Genomic DNA, 27140 nt, shown 5'->3' with positions numbered 1-27140 from the left:
TATCATTGTGCTTCTAATACAATGTTGGACAACTGGAAAGTCATCAAGATACCTAAGCTCTTTTTTGTTTTAAAGTAATTTGTTTTTTCAAAATCTTTTACTCTGCCCAAGGCTTAAGGATCATGTCTAGGGCCCCTTTTGTTTTAAATTATTATCATCATTAATAAAAGTGTTTTGTTATGCAGTCATCTCTCTCATTTATTTTTGTATTTTAGGAAAATGGCAACCTTTATAAAAACACATTTTGTTTCTCGCATTTTGATTTTTGTCTTCTTTTCCTAAAAAGTCATCATAAAATCATGCAGAATAATGGACCCATTGAATCCAATAAAACTAGAAACCCTCGTGACTTTGAGCTCCCTAATAATCAAGCCGAAGAAGGGTGTGAGGACGATTGTGATCTTCCTAAGGAACTATCAAGGTTGCTCGAGCACGAGTCCACAGTCATTCAACCGCATCAAGAACCAATAGAAGTGAAGAATTTTGGCACAGAGCAAGAGAAAAAGGAAGACAAGATCGGAACATCGCTAGAAGCAAACATACGAGAGAGGTTGGCCAAGCTCCTGCATAAATATGTGGATGTGTTTGCATGGTCATATGAAGATATGCCAGGGTTTGACACAAACACTATCGAGCATAAACTACCACTTTGTCCAGAATGCCCTCCGGTGAAGCAAAAGTTGAGAAGAACTATGCTTGACATGTTTCTCAAGATTCAAGAAGAGGTCAAAAGGAAGTTTGACGATGATCTCCTAGTAGTAGTCAGGTATCCTCAATGGGTTACCAATATCGTTCCAGTCCCAAAGAAGGATGAAAAAGTATGAATATGTGTTGATTACATAGACTTGAACAAAGCTAGTCTAAAGGAAGATTTCCCTCTACCATATATTGATGTATTGGTAGATAACACCGTTAAATTCTTAGTATTCTCAATCATGGACGGATTCTCCGATTATAACCAGATCAAGATGGCTCTGAAAGTCATGGAAAATACCACATTTATCGCCCCAAGGGGAACGTTATGTTATAAGGTAATTCCCTTTGGCCTGAAGAATGATGGGGCAACCTATCAGAGAGCGATGGTCACTCTTTTCCATGATATGATGCACAAAGATATTGAAGTGTATGTCGATAACATGGTTTCCAAATCTCAAAGGGAAGAGGATCATATGGACCACCTACAAAATTATTTGAGCGCTTAAGAAAATTCAGGTTGCGGTTGAACCCTGCTAAGTGCACATTCAGTGTCCGATCCACGAAATTTCTCGGATTCATTGTTAGCCAACGAGGAATTGGAGCGGATCCTGACAAAGCCAGAGTAATACAAGAGATGCCCGCTCCGTGAACTAAAAAGGAGGTTAGAGGATTCCTAGGAAGATTGAATTACATATCCATGTTCATCTCTCACATGACAGCTACTTGTGATCCAATTTTCAAACTGCTTCAAAAAGATCAAGCAATTGAATGGAATGGGGATTATCAAGGGGAGTTTGAGAATATCAGGCACTATTTATAGGAGACTCCTATATTAATTCCACCTACTCCAGGAAAACCAATCATAATATTCTTAACAGTACTTAACGGGTTTATGGGATGTGTGTTGGGGCAACATGACAAGACCGACAGAAAGGAGCACACCATCTATTATCTGAATAAAAAGTCCACTGACTGTGAAGCAAAATATTCAATGCTCAGGAAAACTTGTTGTGCATTAACATGGGTTTCCAAACTCCTGAGGAAGTACATGTTGACTCATACCACTTAGTTGATATCCAAAATGTATTCGATCAAGTACATCTTTGAAAAACCTGCCATAAATTGGAGGATCGCTTGTTGGCAGATGTTATTATTTGAATATGACATTTAGTATGTTACTCAAAAAACTATAAAAGGCAGTGTGGTGTCAAAGTACCTCACACACTAACCAATGGAAAACTACCAACTCACGCGGTTTGAGTTCCTCATGAGAACATCATGGTCCTAAAAGACAATAAGGTCATAGGTAGCGATGAAGGGCCCTAACCAGGAGCTCGATGGAAGCTCGTTTTGGGGTGGCGCCTCATATTCCCTTGGGCATGGGATTGGAGTTGTCTTAATATCTCAGAGAAATGGTTGTGCTCCCTTCATAGTAAGGTTGTGGTTTGACTGCACGAACAACATGGCAGAATATGAAGCGTGCATCATGGGCATTGAAGCTTCTATTGACTTAAGATTAAAATCCTAGAGGCGTATGGAGACTCAACGCTAGTTATTTATCAAGTAAAAGGATAATGGGGAACCCGTCATCCCGATTTGATACCATATCATGCTCATGTCATAGAACTGATGAAATTACTTTTCATCGCATTCCTGGAGAGGAAAATCAGGTGGTAGTCGCCTTAGCTACATTATCATTGATGTACAAGGTGAACTTCCACAACAAGGAACCGATCATGATAATGGATCTAGAGATGAGTCGGCATATTGTCAATCAGTTGAAGAGGAACCCGATGGTAAACCACAGTTTCATATACATCAAACGTTATCTCTAGAAGCAGGAGTACCCGACGAATGCTTCGAATAGAGATAAGAGAACCTTGAGAAGGTTATTGTCCAAATTCTTCCTAAATGGAGAAATGTTCTACAAAAGGAAGTATGACATGGTTCTGCTCAGATATGTGGATAAACATGAGGCTGACATGCTTAACAAAGAGATTCGTAAAGGATATTTTGGCACCCATGCCAATGGGCATGCAATGGCAAAGAAAATCCTTAAAACTGGTTATTATTGTCTGACAATGGAATCTGACTACTTCAGCTATGTCAAGAAATATTATAAATGTCAAATATATGTTAATAAAGTACATCTACCGCCAACTCCTTTGAACATGATGACATCTCTTTGGTCATTCTCAATATGGGGCATCAATATTATCGGGCTCATCAAACCAAAAGCTTCAAATGGGAACTGGTTCATCTTAGTTGTTATTAATTACTTTGCCAAGTGGGTTGAAGTTGCTTCTTATGTGAATGTCACAAGCCAAGTGGTCGTCCAATTTATCAAGAATGAGATAATTTACCGATAGGGACGTCCCAACAAAACCAACACTAATAATGGTTCAAATTTGAACAACAAGATAATGAAAGAGTTATGTGAAAGCTTCAAAATTGAATACCATAACTCTTCTTCGTAGTGGCCGAAAAAGAATGGTGTTGTAGAAGCAGCAAACAAGAACATTTAAAAGATCCTGCAAAAGATGGCTACGTATCCTCGGGTGTAATAAAGAATTCAAAGCTACATAGTTCAGGGTAGAAAATGTTTGTTGGTTGGTAAATTTTAGCGAAATACATTTAGTCGCATTCGAGTGAAAAATATTGCTTGTTATCCAAACATGGAGAAATGAGCATTCGTGTCGTGTCAGAATGGACAACATAATCTGAATTTTCACAGATTTATGTTCTCGTCGCATTCGAGAAGAAAACATTATTTACTAATCACACATGGTAGGAACAAAGTGTTGCTTACATTGTCTCAGAATAGAAAAAGCATCTTTCATTTATGAAAAAGTTTTAACCTCACACTAAGGCGGAAAAAAGTCAAGTTTGATGTGTTGAAATTGTTTTTTGGCGGAGACGAGTATTCGAAAGGCAAGCTATACGGCTTGTATCCAAATACTAGGGGACCAATATGGAAATTTTATATGCAAAATATGTTTGGATTGTGAATCGAATTAAGATATCTCAAAGATAACAAGTACTCGGGAGGCAAGCTATACAGGTTGTATCCAAGTGCTTGGGATCAACAGGGATATACGTCCAAGAGATCCTTTTTTATATTTGGAAGATGAATTGAATTCGACCATGTTATTAGGTTATTACATTATTTTAGGGGGGAGAAGAATATTCAAAAGATAAACTATACGGTTTGTATCCAAATATTCGGGGACCAATAGGAATATACGTCCAAGTGGTCCTTTTTCATCCGCATTTATTATAAAAGAATATGTATAATTAAATTTTCAAAATAATACAATTGATTAAAAAAAGCTTGTTTTTTAAATTGAAAAAATTATATGATTTTCTTTCTGAAATGGTTCGATTTTAATTGAAATTCGTTATTTTGATATTTAATCAACTAATCACTTATTTTAAAAAATAAATTTATATATATATATATATATATATATATATATATATATATATATATATATATATATATATATATATATATATATAAAAGGGTGGTTAGGTGAAATTAGGGGGTGATAGATTAGTAAAAGAATAATCCAATATTAAGCTAAAAACCAAACAAACAAGAAAAATTCTATAAAAAAAATAAGGAGACATGGGTGAATCTAATTTATTTTCATGATCTAAGAATCTAAGTCTCATGATAGTGATCAAAGGGATATTATTGAGGTGACCATGAAATATATGATGGGGATGTGTTGTACATGATCATCCCCCACTTAGATCTTAGCATCAATCAAGTGGTGACGTGTGTCTCATTATATTTAATTAAGAAATGAAAAGAAACAAAAAGAATTAATACATGAAACACCTGAATGAAATCCTAGTACCTCTTCTCTCTCTCTTCTTCATCCCCTACATAACTATTTACAACTCATTTTTCCACAAAGCATACCCTTTTCCGTTAAAGGATGAGGATTTCTTTAGTGAACCATTTAAAGTCATTCCTACCTTCTGAGACTATTAGTCATTAATAGAAATTAGATTCTAATACCACTTATTGATTAAGTGAATCTAAATACAAAAGGGGGAATTGTGATATTCAAAATCCTAAATAAATATATTTGTAAAACATTTGATTTTGAAATTATTTATGTTAGATAATCGAAGAAAGAAGTGAACGAGCAACAAAACAATAGAGAAGTGAAAAGATACTGAAATAAGCAACATTATTAAAATAAATAAATAATTTAAAATGGATAAAAAGGTCACACTAGAGAATTATCCTAATTTGACCTAAATCATTTGGTCTACTCTAATCTCTAAGAGTTTTTTCTTAAAATTTATACTAAAACAATCTTGAGCTTTTATACAAGATCAACTCAAACAACCTTACAATCAAGTTGCATTTTTTCACAAGATCAACCCACAAATCTTATACATACAAATAGAGATTTTACATAGACTGAAATCAATACTCTTAACCATAGCTTTTACACAAATTCAGCTCAATAACCTTCAATAAAGCATTTTACAGATTTAGCTTACATCCTTCGAATATATTACCAAAAAAAACTATGTCATTGGATAAACAATTTTAGCACAATATTAATACATCACAACTCTCATGTGAAAATGAGGAGTTTTTATTCAAAACAAATGTGTGTTTTTAAATGAATAGATACCTCCTTTATATAGGAAAAAATCTGACTCGAAAAAAAAAAACAATTAATGAACGTCTTTAATGAGATAATATATTTAAAACATCTATTAATCAATTAATCAAACTAAAATAGGAAAGTTTGATTTTCTATGACCCTTAATTGATTATCAGTCTCCTTAATCGATTAAGATGCATTAGGCTTTTATTTAATCGATTAAATAATCTCTTAATCGATTAAACAATATATTTTTATCTTTCTAATTGATTAAACAAATTTTAATCAATTAAATATTTTTTTAAATTGATTTTAAGAAATTTTATCAGAGATAAGAGATGTCTTTATGTACGCGTTAATTATTTTCATCAGGAATGTAAAACCAATATGTCTAAGTAACAAGTCAAAAGAATAGAATTTAAGAAAGTGAATTATTATGAAATTTATGTGAGTAACTACCTTCACAAAGTTAGTTAGTATTAACTAAGTCTTAAAACAAATAGCTTTGTGAGTAATATTTTTATTAGTGTTAAAATATTTAAAATCATAGAACACTTTTAAAATAGTTATTTTTTATATATATGTTGTATAAATATTAATTATAAATAACTTCGACCCCAATATTGAAATTTAAAAATCTGTTCATGTTATTTGGTTTTATAGTCCTTATAAAATTTATTCAGTTAGTATTTATTTGGCTCATATTGGATGGACTAAAATTAAATATTGAATATATATTATAAAGATCAAACTTGCAATGTAAAATAATATTTCCACACGATTAAAATTAAACAATACAAAAAAAGGAAAGAATTTATATAATTGCAACTCTTATAGACACCTTTTAAAAAAAAAACTTAATAGTAAAAGGTTGAATATTTTATGGGACTAAAAGCAACTTTAAACTAGATTTAAAAATTAAGTTTTCGACAAAACTACTGCAAAGGGAAGAATATTCTTTGTTTTCCCAGAAAGTGTGTTACATGCATAGATACTTTACATGTTATCAAACTTTATGTTTATATTTATAGTACATACTTTTATATACTATATTATATATTGTTACAACCAGACATGTTAATGATTCCATTCCCTCCATGCATCTTTATGAATATTATATATTGCTACTAGTGATTGTAGTAAAGACAGAAAAAGTTGGACAGAAATAACAATAATAAACAAATGCATTTTAATTTGGTCGGTTTCCATATAATCTCTGCCTCTAATTTTTTATTTTTTATTTCTTAACTTAAAGAAACAATGCTTATTTCTTAACTAGAAACAACTTGATTTCTTTATGAAATTCTTTGTGTATGTAATACTCTTTTCTTTTTTAAAAGGCAAAAATTATATTATATATAAATGAATACAAGCCTATTGATATGGAACATGTTAATTATTGAGAATATTCTGTAACTTTAACAAATTTTAATAAAGAATATGTAATAATTGAAATATACTCATTATTTGTAGAATCATTTAGCAACATAAACTAGAGTATGCAAAATAGATAGATGTTTATTTCTATTGGTCAGGTAATTTTGACGGATAACCGAGTTTTATGCCTCACATCATGCTACCTGTTGATACTTATTTCCACTATTTAAGATGAAAATTATATCACTATCAAGTATTCAAAATTATTTTCACTCAAATATTATTTTTTATTTCATTATAGACATGGGTGTCATAGTGTAAACTTTGTAGATCAATTTTATTTCTATGGCATTGAGATTCGGGTACATCAAAAGTGGTACTATTTGTGAGAACTTGCAATTTACACAGTAATAACAACACAAATGTTGTTTTAAAGCCAACAAGTAGTTGTCTCATTAATAAAACTTAATTTTGCAACTATTTTGTTCCGCGAAACTAATTTTTATTTTATTTATTTAATTTGAAATTTGTTTAAAATTATTATATTTTTTGGGATTCAAAATCGAACCAGTCCAATAAAAACCCGCGTATCGAATCTAATTAAACTAATATATATATATATATATATATATATATATATATATATATATATATATATATATATATATATATATATATATATATATATATATATATATATTATTTGAATGTGTTTGAATTATTTTTTAAAAGTTTTGCATGACTAGTTCAATTCATGGTTTATATTTCACAAACCGAACCAAATAAAAAAAACTACATTATACAACAAAATCTTACAAACTATTATTTACTTTTTTATTTTTTAAAGAACTTAACAAGTAATATTTATATATTTTATTGTATTATCTATATGATATTTATTTTAATTTACATATTAATAAAAAATAAAATATTATTTATTTATATTTAAACAAAATTGTTATATAATTGTTTTTGTTTTTATTTTAAATTTTAATTTATTGACATAAAGATAAGATTAAAAAAATAATAATTAGTTATATTCACTTGTCTCAATTCTTCTATTGAATTTCTATGTTCAACCTTTTTGATCAGATTCATCATTGATTGATGTGCATGATATTTTTGATCTTTTTTCTTCTTTGATAATCTTTTTCCTCATTAAAACTAAACTAGATATAAAATGCATTCTTCAACCCCTCTCCCCTTTAATTGATGAATCTTGCAATGACATAGTCAAACTTGTGATGTAAATGTTTTGATTCATATTTTAATTCATACAATAATTTGAACAAAAGGTTTAAAAGCTTGTCAAATCATTGTATGGATTAAAACAACCATGTTCAAAATGATAAGAAAATATGCAAGTGAAGTTTGTTTTTTTAATTTAGAAATAGTCAAAGCTTGTGAAGTGTTGCAGTAGTCAATTTTTTTTAATTCGAAAATAGACAACGATTTATGAAGTGTTATAGTAAGCAGTTAAAATAGACAACGCTTGAGAAATGTTGCTGAAAAGTTACAACACTTAGCATAAAACCGTAGTTGGAAGAATGTGTTTCTGAAGAGTTGCAATCTTGTGAAATAATACTACTTGATTTATAAATTCATAATTTTGAATTCAAATAAACACAAAAACAAAAGTACATCTTATTTACTATAAATTTTAAATTTCATCTTTTCCACACTCAAATTTTCATCGATCTAATGCAAATTCAAAATAGATTGAATTATCTTAAATATTTATGTGCATTGACTCTAAGACATTTAAAAATACTTAAAATACTATAAGAAAAATGATACGTTCACAATTCTAGACTCGGTCCATTTAATTTACAATTAATTATTTATCACTATCAAACTTTAAATTTATATTTATAGTACATACTTTTAAATATTATACTTGAATACTTTTACAACTAGACATGTTCACTATTCCATCCCGTATGTACATCTTTGGGAATAATATTATATTGCTACTAGTGCATGTTTATCATACTCTTTGTTTAACATCCATGTTTATCACAATTAAAATTAAATGGGGGGTAATATATAAACACCAATCTCACTATTAGAACATGCACATCAAATACATAGACGCAGCTAACAAATTAATCACTCTGTTGGTTAAGATTTCTGATGGCGTTTATAGAGCGTAATGTGTCAAGTGATGGAAAACGTGTGATGACTCTGCAACAGTTCAAGCAGTGGTTCAAGACATCGTTCGATGCAAATGGCGACGGTCGGATCAGCAAAGATGAGTTCCGTGAGGTATTGAGGATCACCGGTGGCCTCTTTGCTTCGTGGAAGAGCAACAAGATCTTGAAATCCGTTGATGACAACCATGACGGCTTCATTGATGATAAGGAATTGGTTAACCTTGCACAATTTGCAGAAAAGCACTTCAACATAAGAATCACAAAGTAGACTTTTGTTTTGATATAAACGATATGACAAATCTTGAGCGAGACAACATGAGCAAAAGTGCGTTTTCGGAAAGTTTCAATGTTTTTGTTGTGATCACAACGTATATTGAATCATTAAAAAATTTATTTTGTTTTTCTATGCATGTTAATCTTGATGATGTCATTTGATAATCCTCCTTATCTTAATTTTTCTATTCGGTCGGTCTATTGTATTGTTTTGGTAAAAAGGAAAGACTTGTGTTAAGTAATTGATATTTACATAAAATTATGTTGAATTTCTATGGACCAAATATGGAATAATGTGAGTATTAGATGATTGTTCGGAAGTAGTGATGGCATAATTCAAGAAATGTGTCAAATGAGCAAGGTTTATGATATCGCCACATAAATGTGTAAAAAAATGTCATAAATAATATTATTTGCTTTAGTAAATTTAGTTTTTTTTTTAAATCACGACACATTCTGTATTTTTCCATAATTTTATATATTGCAAAAATTAAATATTAGTAAAAAATAGTCAAAAATAAAGTAAATATTATAATATTATAAATAATATCATTTACGTGTTAGTTATATCTTTTATCATTGTATCAAACTAATTGTCTGACAAACATAGTATAATTACATTATTCTACTTAGTATGGATCATTATTAATTCTTCGTGCTGAGCACCCGAATAATTAATAATGTATACAAAATTGAATGTTAAATAAGATAAAACACAAATCTATATATATTTACGAATTCATAAATTGTGCTAAATAATCAACTCTATTAACTTAGATTAATTTATTTTGTATGCAAGTTTGGATCTTCATTAAATAACACCCTAAGTATTAAATATTGTAAAGTCCAAGAATTCATCCACATCCGATTTATTTATTTCTATACAAAGTTAATGCATGTACCTAAATGTTAAAACAAGTCAAACTTTGAAGTAAATTTTGACATCAAAAGTATTGGAGAGCAAATCAATATAAATTGATATCATCCTAAAAAAATATACTTACGTGCATCATAATTACCGTATAGATATGTCTAGTAAATTAGTACCCTACATAAGATCCATAATACATCTCTTTTGAAAGAAAAAAAACTTCGCAAGTGCTTTGTATCATGCTCTAATTATATTTCGATGGCATTTGTCATATCTTTGACCACGCTTGACATACATTTGATCTAGTTGAGGAATTGTGGTCTCAATCTTGTGTTAGGATCAGGGCTTAGTGAAGCATTCCAAATTTATTATTTTCTCTATTTTCTTTTTTCTTTAATCATTGTCTTCTTCAATATTTCATATCCTCCATGAGACAATTTATGTGTATAGATATTTTTAATCTTGTTTTTCTTTCCACTTTGACTCTTACCTTATTATAAACATAATGAATTTTAATTTGTAGGGTTGTATTAATTTTAAAAGGATCAACATAATTATACACAAGATTTTTAGCCCAACATAAAATTACTATTAACCTTGAATTCATGAGAGTTGTGATACTCAACAATCTTATCCTAACTCTCCTAATCAACATAACTAGACATCTTAGGTGGAGGCTCTGCATTTGACTTTAGATTTATAATGTAATATATTGTGAGATATGTCTTGAAGCCACTCCAACGCTTAACGGCATATGAAATCCATTTCTTTGTTAGATTATCACCATTTGGAACAATAAAAACATCATACCTTTATATCATAAAGTTGATATTGTTGGTGCACAAGGTTAAAGATGAAAAAGAAAAAGATGGAAGATAGAGAAAATAATTTGTAACTAACTTTCTAATAAAATTGGAAAATTCAGAATCTTTTACAAATGAAATTTGGTTCAATATTTATACTAACTGAACCTACTCAAATGCAAATCAAATTACACCTAACTGAAAATTGAAATGAATTTGGATTACATTATAACATTATCCCTTAATTTGTATTCAAGACTAAAATTAACAACACCAATTTCATCCCTCAAATAGATAAAGTGTCTAGTATTGATTGCTTTGGTCAGTGCATCTGTCAGCTGCTTCTGAGTGCTACAGTGAATAACATCAAGCACTCCATTCTAAACTAGGTTTCTTAGAAAGTGAAACTTTGTGTCAATGTTCTTACTTCTTCCATGAAGCACTGGATTCTTGGCAAGTTTGCTCACAATCTTGTTCACCTTCATCAAATTCACAAGCTTGTCACCTTGATCTTCAGATCCTGTAACAAGTTCAAAATCCACACAACTTGACAAATAGACAAAGCATCTACAATGTACTCAACTACACACGTTGACAATGCAACCATTGGTTGCTTCTTGGAGCACCTAGAAATGGGACCTCCTAGATACTTGAAAAAATATCCAGAAGTACTTCTTCTATAAACTCTGTCTTCAAACTGATCAGAGTCTGAATAGCATATCAACTCTGAATCAGCTTTGAATAACATATCACCCCAGTATCCTGACCGCAACTTGGTAATGTGACCTCTTTGGTTTATTCATAAATCTAATCACCATTCCAACTACATAGCAGATGTCAGGTCTAGTATTGTATAAGTATCTCAATGATTCCACCAACTATTTAAAAATTGTAGCATTTACATCATCACCCTCAACATCAAAATCCAACTTGTGATTTGTCTCAGCAAGTGTGATTGCAGGATTGTAATTTATCAGCTCAAATCTCTTCAGAAGCTCAAGTTCATACTTTAGCTGATGCAAGATTATATCCTTATCAGAGTACATAATATTCATCCCTAGAAAATATACCATATTTCCTAGATCAGTCATCTCAAACTCATTCATCGGCACCTTCTAGAACTTAGCTATCTCATTTGAACAACTCCCTGTTAGCAATATGTCATCAACATAGAGACACACCAGAATCATGTTACTATCATATGTATGTTAAACATCAACATCATACTCCATCTCACATTTTATGAATCCTTGAAGCTTGAAAAATGAATCAATTTTCATATTCCAGACTCTATGAGCTTGTTTCACTCCATACAAGGCTTTATGCAACTTGTACACCATCCATTCCTGATTCTTTTTCACAAATCCATGAGGTTGTGATACATAAACTTCCTGTTGTAAAGGACCATTCAGAAATACATATTTTACATCTAAATGCATCAGAGGCCAATTTCTATTAGCAGTTATAGAAATCAGTAGTCTGGTTATTTTATGTCTAGCTACAGAGGCAAACACCTCAAAGTAATCTAATCCAGATTTCTGTAGAAATCCGCTAGCTAATAACCTTGCCTTGTGTTTTCCAATTAATCCATCAGGTGCTGGATTAGTATCAGATGTTGGACTGCCTTCAGAGTCAAGTCAACATTCAGAGGCATGACCACCTTTAGAGGCATGATTACCACCAAAGTCTAAATCATCATGAGAATCTGGATCAGAATCAGATTCATCTTTGGACTCAACTTTAGAGTCAGACTCCTCTTCAACATCATAGTCACCTTCAGACTCTGATTCGTCTTTAGACTCAGAATCTCCTTCAGAGGCAGATTCTCCTTAAGAGTCTGAAATATCTTCAGAAGCTAACTGAGGTGTTAACACTGCACCGGAGTTGGATTGAGACTTGTTCCAATCCCACGCTTATGATTCCTTCACAATGGCATCTCTATGGAATTCAACTTTGTTAATGACAGGGCATTAGAGCTTATAGGAACTTGTACTATGGTACCCTACAAGTAACATGACTCCGCTTATGTCATCCAACCCCCTTCTCTTAGCATTTGGTACATGTTTATAACAAACATAAGCAAACACCTTCAAATGGCCCACACTTTTCTTATCTCAAGTCCACTTCTCAAAAGGAACAATTTCCTTCAGCTTCTTAGTTGAACACATGTAGAGCACATATGTTCCAGTGGCAATAGCTTTTCCCCCACAAGGTGTGATGAAGCTTCTTCTCCTTTAGCATGCTCATTGTCATATCAAGTAAAGTTATGTTTCTTCTTTCAGCGAGACCATTGTGTTGAGGAGTGTATCAATTCCATTCTCCTCACATAACCTATTGAACTTCGTAGAGTTATGCTCACCTCCACCATCAGTTCTGAGAATTTTCAGCTTTTGACCACTCTATTTTTCAGCCTTCACCTTGAACTTCTAAAACTCATCAAACACCTCATGCTTAAACTTGATGAGTGCTACCCATGTCATTCTTGTGAACTCATCCATAAATGACACAAAGTACTTGTTTCCTCCAAGTGAATGTACTTCAAATGGTCCACATACATCAGAATGCACTACTCCCAAAGCATGTTTTGCTCTTTTAGCCATTTATGATATGAATTGCAATCTAGGTTTCTTTCCTTTCATGCATATCTCACATGACTTCTCAGACTTCACAATCTTATAAATTCCATGTACCAGCTTCTTAGAACTCAAATGTCCTTAGCTTCTAAAGTTCATATGCCCCAATATCTTTTGCCACAACTCACTGTCACCTTCAACACCTTTTGCAATAAGGTATTAGACATGCATTTATGCATATCTAATACGACTTTAACGTATTTCTGTGTAGAAGAAGAATACACACACTTGCGGATGTCTGATATAGATTACACGCATATCATTGATCCCACCGAGTACGAGCCCCACCGTAGGAAACACAAGCAACATGCTTAATACAGGGAGCATGTTAATACGTTACTACGTGAACACTAAAATAGGAAAGACAAATATATTGATTGGAAATGGTAGCTAATGCCATCTGATGCGCCCGACTATAAAATGTAAAAACCATTATTAGGAAAGTGCGAAGAGCACATCCAGTGCTTTGTGGAAACGAGTCACATCTTTCCTTCCAAAAGGCAAGCAATAAAGGTTTCATCACCCTAAGTAGAAAGCCCTTCACAGTTTCCAGCATGCTAACTCATAACTCACCGGTGTGATGGCCGGAGTATAAACGGTAGTCGTCTTCAGAGGCACAACGACTTGAATACTTTTAGCACTTTCAAGGTCATATAACATTTGCAGCTTGTCCATCTTATCTGCAAAATGCAATAGCACATGTTAAAAAAAGCAATAAGACTTCATCCTCACCAAAAGTCTCTTTCTTTTCTCCCCGACTGATCACACTCACAATGTCGTAAGTGTCAATTAGCATTTTCCTCATCTTGATTGAGGGAACCTCACGGGTTCCGAACCTTTCCTCATATTTGATGTCGTGAAACCAGGAGTGCATGTTTTCCTCCATGTCGCATCCGCGAAAAACAACCGGCGGGCTAAAACAAACACAACACAGAGCCGCCACCGTGCGTTATTTATCCCAAAAGAGGGAAAGGAAACGCTCAGAGTAAACCTGGAAAAATCATGGTCTCGCGACCAAAGAGAATGTGATCGGGAGTCGGTTATGCGAAGGGAAGGTATTAGCACCCCTACGCATCCGTCGTACTCGACGGGATCCACGCTATAAAGATAGGAAAAGGTTGCTAAAACAGACATCACACACACACACCACAGGAGACAACACAGGTAGAGGAAGAGGAGAGAGGGCTCACTAGGATATCGCATCCTATGCCTACGTATCTCGTCTGAAACGAGAATCAGAGCTGCCGTAGTTCGGCTCATGCACGCCGAAACAAACACACGCAAAAAGGCAAACATAGAACCCGAACGCCAATCGCTGGACTTACATCAGCTTCCGAACCAAACAAACCCACACTGGAAACCAGATGCCACTTGATGGACTTATACCGGACTCCAAGCACACAACAAGAGGATACGGAATGCCAATGGTTGGGCTTACATCCGTCTCCTACACACACAAGAAGAAACAAGCAACAAGTTACTAAGGAGTCGGGAACTCGAGCCTAGCAACTGTCAAGCAAACACACACAAAAAGAAAAAGGGTGCCCGGAGAGACCTCGCACGGTCTCCTACCTACGTACCTCATCTGGTATGAGGATCAGGGCGACGTAGTTCCCCTGAACAGGAAAGAAATTCTAACCAGATACAAAGGGGAGACACACTACTAGGGAGCTGTACTCGAGCCTAGATGTTATCATGCATCATTGCCCTATGTTATGGTTTCTATCCTAACTTGCACTGGCAGCAAGCTAATCCTAAACAGGCAAAGCAATCAAAGCAAAGCAAACATTCACAATTAGCACACACTATATTCAGACAAAGGTGGCTCAAACAGGGGTTAGACTGCCAAAGCAAGTCAACTGTAGCAGGGTAATGTTAGCTCTTAACCCTGACATTGAGAGTCAGGGTGAAGCCAGATGAAAGGTGAGTGAGGGGTGTGCCTCACAGCTCTTATCCCTGGCCAGGGAGAGCTTCAGACAAAGGAGTGTGGGTTCAGAAAGTGGGAACCCTTCTACACTCATGACACTGACTCAACTGTACAACTGTACATGGATCTTGGGTTAGGATCCACAAGGCATCAACATGTGATGTAAGCCAAGGGACGACTCAACAGAATAGCAGGAGGTGGACTACACACCTCTTGTATCTGCCAATTGCCTTAATCAAGGTCTTTTCCTGCTTGGGGACAAATATAAACAATCACAGGCATTGCCTCTTAAGGAGGACTTCAGACAGGTGCCTGGCCAAGTAACAGGCCAGGTCTTCCAGACTACATGGAGAAAAGAAATTCTACCTCAATTGGTTTATACAACCAAGAAACAGCACAAAGCAAGTTCAAAGATGAACTATTAGCAACTAATGTACCTTAGTGATGATGCAGTGTTGGATTCGGTGGATTCAAGGTGCCAATTGCCAAAACAGAAGTTGAATGATGCTCTAGGAAGTGAATGGAAGAGGTACTTCAGCTCAACACAGATCCATATCCAAGAATGCTCAAGCTGCCATGGATGAACTTGGATGCAACAGTTCCAATTCTTCAAGTTTGGCCATGATTTTGCTTCAAACAGATGATCAACACTACCTGTAGATGATGGATCACACAAGAACAAGCAAAAAGAGTGAAGAAATTCAATGGAAATGGTGAAACAAGTGTGAAAAAGCTTGAAGAAAATTGAGAGAATTTTGGTGATTTTCTGTTAGATCTGAGAAATGAGATTGTGATTAGGAGAAACAGTTATGATTAGAGCCTTTATACCATATGCTAATCCAAATGTTAATCAAGATTAAGCAAATGTGATGTGAATTAATGAAATGAAGTTTTAAGTGTTTTGGCCAAAATGCCCTTTTCAAAATGCAGCCAATGTAACAGTGCAAATGCAGTCCAAACAAGTCCAATTTTCTGTTTATGATGTGTTGGAAATGGTTTTGAGTGAAAATTACATGTATTTTTCAAAAACACCTTTTTTCCCACCAAAATACAAAATGAACACTTGAAAAATGGACTTTTGCTATGATGACTTTTGATGAAATGTGATGATGCATCATGAAAGTTCATGTCAAATGTGGTTTGCTCAAAAAAGAATCACCCAATTTGGCCTTTCCATTCAAAAGTTATAGCACCCTGAATTTCAACTTTTTCTAAAAATGATTTGATCACAACTTGCCAACCACACATGAGAAATGAGTGTTCTTGGACTTTTTGGAAAGGTGAGAACAAGATCTACAACTTTCATGTTGAACAAAATTTCATTTGAAGCATTTTTGGACACGTAATTTTGAGGTGAAAAACTTTCCATTTTTGGCAGTTTTCAATTACAAGTCACTTTCTATTTTTGGAAAGTTTCCATCTGACTTTATTTTCTTCATTCTTGATGTTTGAAATGCCAAATGAAACTTGTTTAGACATGAATGAAGTGTCTCTAACTCTCTCCCCCCTCCAAGTCCATCAATTTAGGCACAGTTGACCACAGTTGACTTTCCTGACTGATAGATGAATCTGGCTATGCACTGATCAACTTGAGCCTCAAACTCCTGATGAAATGGCTCAATGATGAAACCCTAGCTTCCATAAGCTCAATATAATCATGAAATGATCCCCATATCCATTGAAAACCCCATCTCCTTGCCAAGCCCTGACTGGCCCAATGCAGATGATTCAACTGATTAGGGTTGACCAGTGGTCAAAACCCTGATCTCAAGGTATCTGATCAATCTCTTGGTGATGACAAGACCATGATGATGATGATGTACCATTTCAACCAAGATAAAGCTCAATCTCCTTGAGAATCAAGAAACCCTAATTTATACCACAAACCCTCAGATGATTAATGATCAATTCAATCAATGAAACCCTCAGGCTTGCATACATCAACCTTTTATCTTCTGACCAAGACTTAGGAGGATGACTTGCTCAATGTAGCCATATGATATGCAACATGCTAATGACTAATGACTTAAGAAATGCAATGCAATATGTTAAGCTAGTCCCAAGAAAGGAGGGCAAATTTTGAGGTGTTACAGCTGCCCCTATTCAATCCACTGTGAACCTATCGATATGAATAGCCTCGGCTTTCAGATGATCAAGATGAAGAGTGATTGAATACCAAGAACAGACGAACAATTTGCACTCTGATGGGAAAATAATTAACAATGCATGTCAGAATCGGCAAAGAACAACCTTGAAAGAAGATCCGTCTGGGACGGAGAAAGTCGGCCTGATCACCGAAACAGGATGCCGACCTGTATACCAAAATAAATGGTAACGCAGGGATAACCATGGCCTGAACACCACATATCCGCTGGGGATTATTATCTCTCTTTTTTCTTTCACTTTTCTTGAACCCCGAAATTTTTCGTTTTCTTTTCTTTTTCATTTTCTTGAACCCCGAAACTTTCTTTCGCGCAAATGATCCCGGATCATTGCAGTTGAACCCCGACATCTTGTTTGCCAAAATAATGAACCCCATTCTCCATTTGAACCCCAGTCGCCTGACAATAACTTGTGATCGCCATTGTGAACCCCGTTCTCCAGAAAATGCCTCAACATTTCCCTTTCTCCATTTGAACCCCGCTCTCCAGAAAAATGCCTCAACATTTCCCTTTCTCCATTTGAACCCCGCTCTCCACTTTCTTGTGATAATTCCGCTGGCAACGTCGGAAATAACACCAAACACCACTCTGAGGGCGACATATCAGAGGGTACACCTTCACAAAAGAAAGGTAACATGTGCATCTCTTCCTCAGAAGACACCCATAACGACCTCTGTTGGCCTCAGCCAAAGTCTAAGGTGACACATGAACAGAAGATAATCCTGCGGACCTCATCCCGGATATAATCTTCAACTCCAATCTCTATTTGAACCCCGATCTCCAAAAAATGCCTCAACACTTCCTTTTCTCCATTTGAACCCCGATTGTCGCGCTGATCGCGTAACGTCCTTTGATTTTATTTCCATCTTCGTCCGACGGAAAAATTTCCTCCAATATCGCACTACTGGGGAACATTGCTGATCTGACGTCACGATGCTAGACTCCTCAGAGTAACACCTTCAACCAGACACTGACTAATGACTGGGAAGGAACTCGACGTTTACTGGACATCGAACAATGATGTTTACCTGACACCAAAGAAAGCTCGACCAGACATTAACTGATGACTGGGAGGAAACTCGACGTTTACCGGACATCGAACAATGATGTTTACTTGACACCAAAGAAGACTCGACCAGACATATACTGATGACTGGGAGGAAACCCGACGTTTATTGGGCATCGAACAATGATGTTTACTTGACACCAAAGAATACTCGACCAGACACTTACTGATGACTGGGAGGGAACGCGACGTTTACTGGACATCGAACAATGATGTTTACTTGACACTAGAGAAAGCTCGACCAGACATTAACCAATGACCGGGAGGAAACTCGACATTTACTGGACATCGAACAATGATGTTTACTTGACACCAAAGGAAACTCGACCTTACGGGGATCGACACGACACTTACTGGTATCGCAAGGATGACATCTCCATATGTCCAAAACCAGGCAGACGCTTGCCGGGGACGAACTGGGAAACACTGTTGATCCAGAATCCCGATGCTGAACTCCTCAGAGTAACACATTCCAACTTCCATCTCGCACGACAGAAATCCTCCTCCAGTATCGCGCTACTGGGGAATACCGTTGACCCAACGTCACGATGCTCAACTCCTCAGAGTAACATCTTCAAACTTCCGTCTCGCACGACAGAAATCTCCTCCAGTATCGCGCTACCGGGGAATACCGTTGACCCAACGTCACAATGCTAAACTCCTCAGAGTAACATCTTCACTGACCGGAAAAACCCATTCTTGGATGGTAACCAATGCTTGGGTAGCATCTTCACCCACTGGCGAAACCAAATCTCAAACGGTAACCTCGGCTTGAGACTAGCTCATGCTTGCAATATGATGCATGATTGATTTTTCTGCGTAATGCTCCATAATTATGGAAATGCTACGCGATTCATTATGCAATATGCTATGTTTATCTACATGATGAATGTATAAAAAGTATCCCCCTCAAGGGACTCTTCTGGGGAGCTCGAGACATTCTGCTGAGGAACCCGACAACACTCCGATTTCCGCCCTGCTGGGGAACAACACTGCTGCTGGGAAAAAGGAAACCCTTGCTGGGGAAAAACCTCCTTTGCACCCAATCCGCTCGAGGAATTGCTGGGGAAGTAACCACCAATGCACTCTGTGGGGATACAACGGTCTTTGACTTGCTGGGGATATACATCCTGACTCTGCTTGGGAAACCGCCGCACACAGATACTTCCGCTGAGGAAATTGCAACTTTCAGGCCTGGCGACTGGGGAAGCGTTGATCTAAAACATGCTGGGGATAATCATCCTGACCCTGCTAGGGAAGCCACAGACCTTGGATCTGCTGGGGAATTAGTCCTCACGACTCTGCTTGGAGAGATAAGGAAATTCTGGTACTGAACACCCGACGACTCGTCGAACCTTGGTATTCATATCCAACTCCCATGTCAGCTTTCCAATTTTGAGAACTCCCAGACTCGTCTGGACCTTTTCTGCTCCATCATCTTGTATTCCAAACCGCTCCGTACTCGACGGAGAGCGAACCCCTGGGATTTACACAAACTTTTCAATCTTCCGACTTTGAAGAGTCTTCTTGATTAATTCTCAAGGATCATCGTACGTCTCGCCGTCTTTTCACCGTTCTTCTATTCATTCGTCCCTGATTGGACTCCATGGGGATCGTCTTGTCAAAATCTTCCACATCACAACCTGCAAGTGAGTGAAAAATATCTAACAGCACCTGCAAAAGAGATCGTTAGATAAAACCGTGCCCCAGGCGTACCAAGATTTCAACACTTGGGTCACTCAACCTTCCAAATAAGATTTCAAGTTTTCAATCTTATAAACATGCATTGGAAGGGACCTGTATGTCTTAAAATGCAAAGATTCGTTATCAAAATAATCGGATGTTTTTGCAATCAAAGCGGTAATGAAAAACAAAAACAAAATTATTTGACTGAATATGCACTTTATTGATTTGAAAAATGTGGCTCAAATGAGCAATACAAAGGAAGCAATTCCTGAAAAGAGGTAATTGCGCGCAAAAGGAAAAATCTATCCTAATGGCAATGTGAAACCCGTGATCTCATCGAGTTCCAACTCGGTTACACCCCATATGTCCTCAGACTCTCCGTGCTTTCTGCCTTCTGAACAAGACGATTCCGATTGATCCCTACCGGGGATTATCCATGATGTTTTAACCAAAGCGTAAAGGATCATGCCAGACGCAGTTGTTCGTTTCAATCCCTCTTTTGCCTGGACCGCCCTTTCGGGTTTTCAGTCCACCGGGATACACCTTTTTGCCCAAGTCGCCTGTTCAGGTTTTCGACTTGTCGGGTGTACATTTTTTCTTTTTATCCCTAATTTTTGCCCGAGCCTTTTCTTTCTGTTTTTTTTTGTTCGCCGGGATGCCCATTTTTGCCTGGACTATTTTATTCTTTTCGTCCAGCGGGTCTCTTTATACGAAGTATTTTTTAACTGCGTCTGCATTCACAGGGGATGGAAAATCTTCGCCATCCATGGTCATTAACAACAAGGCTCCTCCAGAGAAAACCTTCTTGACCACGAATGGACCTTCATAATTAGGTGTCCATTTGCCCCTACGATCGTTTTGAGGAGGAAGGATCCTTTTCAGCACCATATCACCCACGTGATATACCCGAGGTCGTACCTTTCTGTCAAAAGCACGCTTCATCCGCTGCTGATACAACTGCCCATGACAGATGGCCTCCAGCCTCTTTTCCTCAATCAGGCTCAACTCTTCGTACCGGGTCCTTACTCATTCCGCCTCTTGCAATTTCACGTCCATCAGGACTCTCAAAGAGGGAATCTGAACCTCAACTGGTAGCACCGCTTCCATTCCATATACCAAAGAGAAAGGTGTTGCCCCAGTAGATGTACGCACCGACGTTCGATACCCATGCAATGCAAACGGCAACATCTCATGCCAGTCTTTATAGGTTACCACCATTTTCTGCACAATCTTCTTTATATTCTTATTGGCCGCCTCAACCGCCCCATTCATCTTCGGACGATAGGGAGAAGAATTGTGATGCTCAATCTTGAATTCCCGGCACAGTTCTGCCATCATCTTATTGTTCAGATTAGAATCATTATCAGTAATGATTCTCTCGGGAACCCCATATCGGCAAATGATGTCTCTCTTGAGAAATCTGGCAACGACCTGCTTCGTCACGTTCGTATAAGAGGCTGCTTCCACCCACTTGGTGAAGTAATCAATAGCCACTAATATGAATCGGTGCCCATTCGAAGCCGTAGGCTCAATCTTTCTGATCATATCAATGCCCCACATAGCGAACGGCCACGGGGACGACATTAAGCTCAACGGATTTGGAGGCACGTGCACCTTGTCAGCATAAATCTGGCATTTATGACACTTCCGCACGAAATTAAAACATTGGGCCTCCATTGTCATCCAATAATAACCCGCCCTCAGCAGCTTCTTCACCATTGCATTCCCACTGGCATGGGTACCGAACGATCCTTCATGAACCTCTTTCATTAATTGGCTTGCTTCCTTGTCATCAACACATCTGAGCAAGACCCAATCAAAATTCCGGTTATACAAAACCCCATCCCTATTGAGATAGAACACCATGGCCAACCTCCGCAGAGTCTTTCGGTCCTTCTTAGATGCTCCCTCAGGATACTCTTGAGTCTCTAGATAGCGCTTGATATCGTAATACCACGGCTTCTCATCATCAGGCGTTGTATCAACAGCAAACACATAAGCCGGTCTATCTAGACGACCTACTTCAACACTGGGGAACTGATTCCACCTCTATACTTTAATCAAGGCGGCCAGAGTAGCCAAAGCATCTGCCAAAGGATTCTCCTCTCTGGGCACATGATGCATCTTCACCTTGGTGAAAAACGTCAACAATCTCCTCGTATAATCCCGATACGGCACTAAGTGAGATTGATGCGTATACCATTTCCCGTTAACCTGATTTACAACCAGAGTTGAATCTCCATATATGACAAGGTTCTTGATCCGCAAATCAATCGCCTCTTCAATCCCCAATATACAAGCTTCGTATTCAGCCACGTTGTTGGTGCACTCAAATGTTAGCCGGGCAGCAAAAGGAATGTGGGATCCTTTCGGCGTAACCAAAACAGCACCAACACCGCTACCATTCACGTTAACGGCCCCATCAAACATCAAAATCCATTCGGATTCGGGGTCAGGCCCCTCCTCCGGGATTGGTTCCTCGCAATCTTTCGATTTGAGAAACATGATGTCCTCATCAGGGAATTCAAACTTCATCGGTTGATAATCCTCAATGGGTTGCTGGGCGAGGTAATCAGACAATACACTCCTCTTGATCGCCTTCTGAGAGGTATACTGTATATCATATTTTGTCAAAATCATTTGCCACCTCGCAACCCGTCCGGTCAATGCTGGCTTCTCAAAAATGTACTTGATTGGATCCATCTTGGAAATCAATAAAGTGGTATGAACCAGCATGTACTGCCTCAGTCGGCGAGCAGCCCAGACCAAAGCACATCAAGTTTTCTCGAGCAGTGAATATCTTGTTTCACAGTCGGTAAACTTTTTGCTAAGGTAGTATATGGCATGCTCTTTTCGACCAGACTCGTCATGCTGCCCCAATACACACCCCATAGACCCCTCGAGGACTGTCAGGTACAGAATTAACGGTCTTTCCTCCACAGGAGGCATCAGAATCGGAGGCTCCTGCAAATACTCTTTTATTTTTTCAAATGCCGCTTGACAATCATTATTCCACCTGACCGTTTGATCTTTTCTTAACAACTTGAAAATTGGTTCGCACGTGGCTGTTAGATGAGATATGAACCGTGAAATGTAGTTCAATCTACCTAAGAAACCACGAACCTCTTTCTCTGTTCTCGGTTCAGGCATTTCTCTTATTGCTTTTACCTTTGCAGGATCAACCTCGATTCCTTTCTCACTTACAATGAACCCCAGCAATTTACCGGACCGCACCCCGAAAGTGCACTTGTTCGGATTCAACCTCAGTCTGAACTGTCTCAGCCGGTCGAACAACTTGGCCAGATCTACCAAATGTCCCTCTTCTGTCTGGGACTTTGCTATCATGTCATCAACATAGCATTCAATTTCATGATGAATCATATCATGAAACAAAGTCATCATGGCCCTCTAATAAGTAGCACCGGCGTTCTTGAGACCAAATGGCATCACCCTGTAACAAAAGGTGCCCCACGGTGTAATGAACGTTGTTTTCTCCATATCATCTGGCGACATTTTGATTTGATTATAGCCAGAAAAGCCATCCATGAAGGAAAACACCGAGAATTGAGTTGTATTATCTACCAACACATCAATGTGAGGTAATGGAAAGTCATCCTTCGGACTAGCTCTGTTCAGATCTCGGTAGTCCATACTAGGGGTGGACAAACGGTCGGGTCCGGTCGGTTTCGGGTCCAAAAACCCAAACCAAGATAAACCATGGATGAAGAAAATAGACCCAATTTTGGTTAATTTAATATCGGTTAAATTCGGTTTCGGTTTGACGGTTTGACGGGTATCTCGGTTGGATTTATACGGGTTGTGCCTATTTAAAATTGCAGCCCAACTACAAGAAAGTTAACTTTTCTTTTAATATTTTAAAATAATTTATTTTCACATAAAATTGACTAGTCAGATTTTTCTATATCTATAACATCATTCATCACAAAGTCATTGAATATAGGATATCATTATATAAAATCAAATCCATATATCAAGCTCAAGGCTATTAATAAATATATTATCAATCACATGTCTAATTATCTTAACATTTAGCATTATAAAAACACTATTAATATAGACACAACACATCTAAAGTTATAATTACAATCATCCATAGTGAGTATCAAAGAAGTTTAAAACCATCCAACAAGCAACATGATCAATAATTCATCCAACAAGAAGGACAAATATTGTGATTGTAGTTCTTGAGATAAAGATATAGATAAACCATTATGCATTGTTGAATTGGCATATTTGTTGAATTGGGGTATGTTGAATCTGCATATGCTGAACCTAACAATTTAATACAATAAGGGAAACATGAATAACATTAACACTGATTGTTGCAAAGTACAACCAAAAATAAAGGAACAGCCAAAATATTGATGCAGTGGTTTTTGACATAACATTCTTTTAATTCTTATTTCAATTGATTGTTTAATAGAGGAAATAAATACCTTGATATCAACGGAACCTATTGTTTGTACACCAATTAAATCTATTGAGCATTCACTTTCCCATGGTTCAACTCAGCAATGCCTATTCTAGAGCTTGACCCTATAAAGAGGAAAGAGCATGGGAAAATTATAAGGTTCCATTCTTGATAAATCATCATTTAACAATTACATGAAAATTAAATGAAACAATATTTAATTATAACAAGTACCTCAATCACAACTACATGGAAATTTAATGTTGCTTGGAACCGTTCCTTACTGTTATAGAGTTTTGTGGCTTTCAATTCACAACTACATGGAAATTAAATGAAACAATATTTTAGAACTACAGGAAAATGTATTAAATGAATTAAGTCAGTTTTGATAAATCATCTATTCACAACCACATGGACAAATCAGTTTTGTTATAAAATAAAGTACCTCTTTGACAAATGAGCAGTCTCATAGTAAGCAAGCCAAACATTTGAAAACAAAATGCCAAATTCCAACAAGCAAAACATCTTAATCTGAAATGAATTTGAATAGATTATAAGTATAATGAATGTTAAATTAAAACTGATATATAGTAATTAAACATTACCTAATTTCATTGAAGCTTGAGTGAGTGCCAAGATTCATCACAGAAAATTTGACCTCCCAAAAAAGGCTTACAAAATATAATTATGTGTTGTGCCAAGATGTACAAGTCATATATGACTCCAAAATATCAAAATGATTTCAAACTGTGGAAAAATAAATAAAAGCAGAATTAGTATAATATAAATTAAGTATAAAAAAGTAGAAATAATTATGCAAAATAGTCATTATCTTACAAAATTAGAAGCATCATATTTCTCAATCACAACCTATTGGTTGTGTTTGAGTAGAACCTACAGCAGCACCAGTAGCACCTCCAACTGCTGCTCCAGCTCCAGCAGCCCCAATATTTGCGGTTATGAAGCATTGTTGAAATTCTGAAACAATAAAAATGAAAATGTTATAGTTAATGGAAACCAACAAAAATATATAAATAAATAAATATTGAGCAAGAATTTTGGTACCTGATATGATTTCCTCAGTTATCCCAAACTCTTCTGTGTAATTGATGTCTTTGAAATATGTACGAGCTGGCTTCAACCAGTTCTGAGTACATATCAGCCCTTCAGCCACTGCTGGACTCAAAGAGCTCCTATAACATTCTAAAACTCTCCCCCCGGTGCTAAATGCACTCTCCGAAGCTACGGTTGATACAGGGGTGGCCAAAATTTCTTTCACCATTGCTGCTAGGATTGGGTAACGAGGTTTATTTTGTTTCCACCAAGTTAGAATGGATGATTTGTCATTATCATTTGTACAAGGATCATTCAAGTACCTCTCAAGTTCATTTTTTTTATCAATGGTATCTTTATCCTTCAAATGTTGCTTAAATGCATCAGCCCTTAGAAAATGTGAAGAATTTCTAGGTTGAGCATCAACAACAGATTGATTATCTGATGGACCGAATGACCGAATGGTCACATTAGTTTGGTCATGGGCAGATTTGTACCAGGTGTACAATTTAAACAAATTATCCTTGACATTTTTGGCCATTTTCATAGATTTTTCGGTCCCTTCCCCGTGAACTTGATCAAAAGACCACTCAATATATCTAAACTTATAATGAGGGTCAAAAATCACTCCAAAATAAAGAAATTGATTGATGTTCTTTTCCTCTCCCCAATATTTATCGTACTTACGCTTCATCTCATGTCCTACTGAGGCTAAATCAGAGTTCAAGTTCATAGATGCTTCTTGAAGCTCACCAAAAACAGATGATAATTGGTGGTAAGCAGTGTGCAATGACACTTGTTGAGATGAAGAAAATACCTTGGTGGCTTCATAGAAAATTTTCAAAAATTTCACAAAGGCCCTAGCCTTTTCCCAATCAGTATAGCAAGGAGGACCATGACGTCCAAACCATTCCACATACCCTACATCTTCTCCTTCTAATTTTTCAAATGCTGTTTGGAACTTCTCAGCAGCATCCAACATCATGTATGTCGAGTTCCACCTCGTGGAAACATCGAGACATAGATGTTTCCTACAAGTAATCCTAGAAAATTCAACACACTCTTTGAATTTCAATGCCCTTTGTGGTGAAGATCTCACAAATCTCACAGCATTACGAATGCTTGACACAGATGAATCTTGTTCTTTCAATCCATCATTAACAATTAAATTCAAAATATGTGCGCAGCAGCGCATATGAAAAAAATCAGCTTCACCCATTAATCCATTCTTGATATGAACCCTTTTCTTTAAATATGCTACAGCTACATCGTTGGACGATGTGTTGTCAACAGTGATTGTAGACACATTTCTAAGACCCCATTCCCTCAATACATCCTCAAGTTTTCTACCAATGGTCTCCCCTTTGTGATTAGGAA

The 27140-nt window shown here is 36.4% G+C and overlaps 1 protein-coding gene and 1 pseudogene across 2 annotated transcripts; one reads left to right on the top strand and one right to left on the bottom strand.

Moving 5' to 3' along the window:
* The first annotated feature begins 8813 nt into the window (after positions 1–8813).
* The window catches only part of LOC127092536 (probable calcium-binding protein CML18), a 33585-nt pseudogene continuing 15258 nt past the window's right edge, over positions 8814–27140 (top strand).
* LOC127092535 (zinc finger BED domain-containing protein RICESLEEPER 2-like) lies at positions 24354–27031 on the bottom strand. Of its 2 annotated transcripts, none has more exons than XM_051031437.1 (7): positions 25776–27031; positions 25548–25688; positions 25316–25457; positions 25156–25241; positions 24945–25026; positions 24736–24835; positions 24354–24571 (listed from the first exon to the last, which is right to left on the bottom strand). In XM_051031437.1, exons 1-2 carry the CDS (start codon positions 26980–26982, stop codon positions 25570–25572), a joined length of 1326 nt encoding a protein of 441 aa, XP_050887394.1. In that variant the 5' UTR covers positions 26983–27031; the 3' UTR covers positions 24354–24571; positions 24736–24835; positions 24945–25026; positions 25156–25241; positions 25316–25457; positions 25548–25569. The 2 variants fall into 2 exon arrangements, with proteins under 2 accessions (XP_050887394.1, XP_050887393.1); XM_051031436.1 differs by having other exon boundaries at positions 24995–25026.

This window comes from Lathyrus oleraceus, chromosome 6, assembly GCF_024323335.1.
Source record: "Lathyrus oleraceus cultivar Zhongwan6 chromosome 6, CAAS_Psat_ZW6_1.0, whole genome shotgun sequence".
In the NCBI taxonomy this organism is placed as follows: domain Eukaryota; kingdom Viridiplantae; phylum Streptophyta; class Magnoliopsida; order Fabales; family Fabaceae; genus Lathyrus; species Lathyrus oleraceus.
Note: the sequence above shows the minus strand (reverse complement) of the source record. Positions and strands in the feature narration are given on the sequence as shown.